Consider the following 4,988-nt stretch of genomic DNA (forward strand, 5'->3'; position numbering starts at 1 on the left):
GCGGTGGTTGAGTCACCATCCCTGGAGGTATTTAAAAGACAGCTAGATGGGGTGCTCGAAGATATGGTTTAGTAGTGGACAGGTACGGTTGGACTTGATGATCTCAAAGGTCTTTTCCAACCAGGCGATTCTATGATTCTATGAATGAAGGGCGAGGGATATTCTCAAGGAGAGAGAAAGCCAGCTTTTCTGAAACAGTGTTTTTGTAGATACTGAGGACCTCTCGTTCCTGTGAGCTTCCCCATATTTTCTGCTTTCCACGAGTAGGTGAGGAGATACCCCCAAAAACCTTTCTGCTGTTCAAATGGGATGTGCAAGAAACAGTTATCCAGACTCCAGGAAGATCTGCGTTTCAGCAAAATAGGAGTGAGCTCACCAGTTGGGAGCAATGCTCCTTCCCTCAATTGCAAAGGGTATAATAAAGTGTGGTGTGCCCTCACATCTCATGGCTTTATGACCCTTAAGAGCTTTGAATTCATTTTGGCTTGAGCAAATCCACATCCTGATTAAAATCCCAGTCTAATAAGCTGTTGACTCCAAATAAAGGCAGGATAGGAATAAACAATGAAGAAAAGTTGGCTCTTTCTCCTGCCCCAGTGGAAGGCTTTCTCCAGGCAGGCAGCCAGCAGTGATATAACCCCGTAAAGTGCTGTAGACTGGTAAGAAAGCTGGGATATCAGCTGAGCTTCCAACCAAAATGAGCTCATGCTGGCCTGCCGGCAAGTCCTGGGGTGAGGGTAAAGGCAGTTGGATGGTTACTTAGCATCACGTTAACGCTTAGCTTGCTGGTGGTATGGTGGTGACTGTACGGATGCTGCCTCATACTTCAGAGGCCACGTCATGCAATTTTACCAGTTTTTCATTGCAAACAATGGTCAGCCAAGTTGTCCTGACCTGTTGAGGTCTCGAAGCATGTTCTGCAATGGGTGCCTAACCCAATGCAGAGTACTTTTCAAGCTACATTTGGTGTTAAGTAAGCACAGTGTCTGGGCTTCCCTTGTAGCAAAATCATGGTCCATCCAGGTCTCCACAGCTGCTATGGATGCTGTTTTGCAGGAACCCTCTGTCTTCCTTGTGTTAATATGCAGAAAGCACAGGTCCTTCAGCTCAAAAAAAGAATTTGTGAATGAAAGGAGAGGATTGTGGTTAGTTGAAGAAGGCCTGTGAGGTGATGCTGAGCGATTTTTATTTTGTCTGGGAGAGGATAGTGGAGCCTGTGACACCAGCCAGCTAATTACAAGTCAGCAAAGCAATCACAGCTGTGTTTGGGTTGATCATCTGGTTTAAGAAAAGTGGTCACCGAACTGCTGTGTTGAAAGTACTGCAGTTCTTTCTTTTAGCAGTAAGAACTTGCTTCATCTCGCTGCCTCTTTTCCCATCTCAATTTGGAAGTGATTCTTCTTTGAAGAGTTTGTGGTTCCTCAGGAGTCTCCTCACCTTGATGGGTCATGCTGCGTCAGCACTCGGAGCAGCAAAGTGACCATTCAATGAGATTTTTAGGACAGCATTGGAGTAGGTTTGATGAGCTCAAATATTTTAGTGTTGTGCTATCCATTTGAGTCTCACAGAATCACAGAATGTCAGGGATTGGAAGGGACCTCGAAAGATCATCCAGTCCAATCCCCCTGCTGAAGCAGGAACCTAAATGAGATCACACAGGAAGGCGTCCAGGCGGGTCTTGAATGTCTCCAGAGAAGGAGACTCCACACCCTCCCTGGGCAGCCTGTTCCAGGGCTCTGTCACCCTCACCGTAAAGAAGTTTTTTCTCAAGTTTTAAGCGGAACCTCCTGTGTTCCAGCTCACACCCATTGCTCCTTGTCCTATCGTTGGGCATCACTGAGAAGAGCCTGGCTCCATCCTCATGACATTTGCCCTTAACATATTTATAAACATTAATGAGGTCTCCCCTCAGCCTCCTCTTCTCCAAGCTAAAGAGACCCAGCTCCTTCAGCCTTTCCTCATAAGGGAGATGCTCCACTCCCTTAATCATCTTGATGGCTCTACGCTGGACTCTCTCAAGGAGTTCCCTGTCCTTCCTGAACTGTGGGGCCCAGAACTGGACACAATATTCCAGATGTGGCCTCACCAGGGCAGAGTAGAGGGGGAAGTAGAGGGGGAAGTAGAGTCTCCTGGTGTTTGAGTTTCGATATTGGGCTGGGATGTTGGTCACATTCCAGCATCTGGAAAAATGTGTGTCTCTGTGGGAAACCTTGTGAAATTCATAAGGGATCCTGTTTTCAATACCAAACCATCAGCATCTTAAGAGCCTTCATGCTTCCTGAACTGGAGTTCTAGCAGGTCCATTCACCTGAGCTTCTGAATGTTCTGTTCCCGCTTCAGTGAATCAATACTTGAATTTGTGGTGGAAATAAGCAGGATGTGAGAGTTAAAAGAAAAAACGAACATGCCTTTGTTCTGCTTAGTCAATCTGTTATCAGTTAGTGAAGGCTGAGGTTTGCATCATTTGTGTGTGACACTGGCATCTTGTCAAGGGTCATCTTTGGTTTCTGTGAGCAACAAGTGAAGACATTAGATAAGTAATTGCCCAATTCTGTTATTTGCTTGTTGGCTTTCATAGAAGAATAAAAAAACTGGGGTGGATTTTTTTGTTTTGTTTTGTTTTGTTTTTAATTATTATTTTTTTGCATTCATCACCAATGAATGCAAAATGTAAAAGCCTGGTCATATGGTCTGTCAATAACCTGCAGGATTGGTTGTGTAGCATTTTAAGGAACAGGAGGGTAATTCTCACTCTAGCAAGTTTAACTAAAAAACACCTCAGAGCTGCTTATGGAGGAACAGACATTGTTTCAAGCCTTGTGGATTTGAGTTCTTGTAGCCCGAGCCCCAGCACCCAGGCTGGCGATGGCGTGTGGTGCGACATGCTGCGGGCTGCAGTGTTGGGATCTTGACATCAAACTTGATGCTGCAAACTTGATGGGATGGCAAAGGCAGAGGTACTAACTCATAATGTCTCTGTGTCTGGAGAGACTTTAACTGTTTTTACATAGGAGTGCCCTTTCACCATCACTGTCTGCCCCTGTTTAGGGATGGGGAGCTGTCTTAGTTCACAGCTGTCAATAAGCACTGAGTTAAGTTCCAGCAGTGGAGCTTAATAATTTAATCTGACATATTTTCTAGTGTTGCTGAGGTGACTTGAAGTGGTCTCATGAATGTCCCTGATGACGCCCAGCTGCGGGGGCTGCATTGGCGGGTTTAGCAGCGTTTGGGTTGTGGTGCAGGTTTTTGGATCACTCCTCTCTGATTTCTTCCTCTGTTCCCTACAGGTGTACATTATCAAAGTCACCTGGTCCAATGGGTCCACAGAAGTCATATACCGACGGTACAGCAAGTTCTTTGACCTGCAGGTAAGCATTTTGCCAGTTCTTGGGGTTTTGACTTTGAAGGGTCGAAAGCTGCAGTCAGTTAAGAGGTGTGGTTTCTGCCTTATGCTAAGCATGCCTTTTGTAATCCACCAGAAAATGGTTTGATCTGAGGAAACTGAAACACAAATCTTTGATAAAAGCAAGAACAAGGCAACCGCAAAAGCTGGACTCCACTCCAGCGCCTCTTGTGCATCGGTGGGGACACCCTGGGGCTTTTGCATGTCCCAGTGTTAAAGTTCTGCTGTCTGGACTAAATGCACACAGGGCTGTGTAGACGTGTTTGAATTCCTGTAACAGAAATCTGTGCAACAGGTGAGGTTTCTGTTGGGGTTTTTTTGTTTGCTTTGGGGTGGGATTTTGTTAAAGTTAGGCCTAAATTCCATTCCTGCCGAGCTAATACCATGCCTTTCCTAGCTGCTATCACAGCAAAACAGGGCTGCTGCTGGAGAGTGCTGATCGCCTGGGTCCGTGTCCTGCTGGCTGGTGTTTCGGGGAGCAGGCGCTGGGGAAATGCCTGGTGTGGTGCAGTGCCAGCCCGGACAGCAGCTGCTTCAGCAATTACCTCCGGGTGCAGGGGGAAGCCGGGAAGAAAATGTAGCCTGGAAGGAGGGAGGAGGCTGGAAAGGCAATTGGGACAGGCTGGGTTGCAGAAAAGTGAAGCCGGTGTTCTGGGTGAGCCAGCAAAGGGTGTTTTCCACCCCCTCCTTGGTGGAATTGAGCCAAAGGGTCTGGCTGAGCTTCATGAGCCAAAACACAAACTGAGCTGCTGGAAAAGGCTCTGTGCAGATGAGAAAGGAAAATGCATGAAGTGATCTATGGACCAGCAGCAGCTGCCAGAGGAGTCACTGTCCTGTCCCTCCTGGCCTGGGCACGGGACTGGGGAGGAGCTGGGCACCCTCTGCCTCCAGCGACCCACTCACGGGAGGCTGAGCATCGCTATATGCTTTATTTGAAAGGGTGCTGTTGTTGCCTGGGGATGACGATACCTTTCCTGAAATCACTGCATCCAGACACAAATATGCCGCTAAAATTACGGCACATCAGGGCCTGCCTGGCGCAGCAAGCCCGTGGGAATCCAGATGGCTTTCCCAGGTTCAGCTGGCTCCAGGTCAGCCTGCGAAGCCTGGGATTGTGCGAGATGGCTGCTCACATTGATGGTGCCCTGTCCCCTGCCCAAGGCACCTTCTGGAGAGCCATGGACATGGCCATGAGGGTGATCACATTGAGTAAGACCTGACCAGCCAGTGAGAGCCCGGCTTTGGCGAGACCCTGGGTGTCCTTACCCTGCCCTGTGCTGCTGTCCCGCAGCACCGTGCCAGGCAAGGTGAGGTAGGGTGGTATGGGCGGGTGCTGGTGCAGGCAGGGGTTAAGCTGTGTGCAGCTGCTTGTGTAACCAAGGAAATATTAAAGTAAATAAACAGGGAGCAGCTGTTGGGCAGCAGCCAGGGCTGGGAGGAAATGGAGCTCAGTGCTTCCTTCTCTGCAGCATCTCGTCTTCATTGGTGCTCCAAGGTGGTGGCCAAGTTCACACCATCATTTGCTGCAAGAGGGGCACAGTCTTTTGGGGTTTATCTGTGATAAACCAGTGCCTCCAGCTGGGCT

The 4,988-nt window shown here is 48.4% G+C and overlaps 1 protein-coding gene across 1 annotated transcript in view; it reads left to right on the top strand.

Annotated features, from left to right (window-relative positions):
- Positions 1-3,287: 3,287 nt before the first annotated feature.
- The window catches only part of LOC104523572 (SH3 and PX domain-containing protein 2B), a gene marked incomplete at both ends in the record, with an annotated part of 35,616 nt that continues 33,915 nt past the window's right edge, over positions 3,288-4,988 (top strand). The window contains one exon of the mRNA XM_010166206.1: positions 3,288-3,368. Coding sequence (XP_010164508.1) covers positions 3,288-3,368 — 81 coding nt within the window. The remainder of the gene's footprint in view (positions 3,369-4,988) is intronic.

The sequence above is a fragment of the Antrostomus carolinensis genome, unplaced genomic scaffold (assembly GCF_000700745.2).
Source record: "Antrostomus carolinensis isolate BGI_N321 unplaced genomic scaffold, ASM70074v2 scaffold35360, whole genome shotgun sequence".
In the NCBI taxonomy this organism is placed as follows: domain Eukaryota; kingdom Metazoa; phylum Chordata; class Aves; order Caprimulgiformes; family Caprimulgidae; genus Antrostomus; species Antrostomus carolinensis.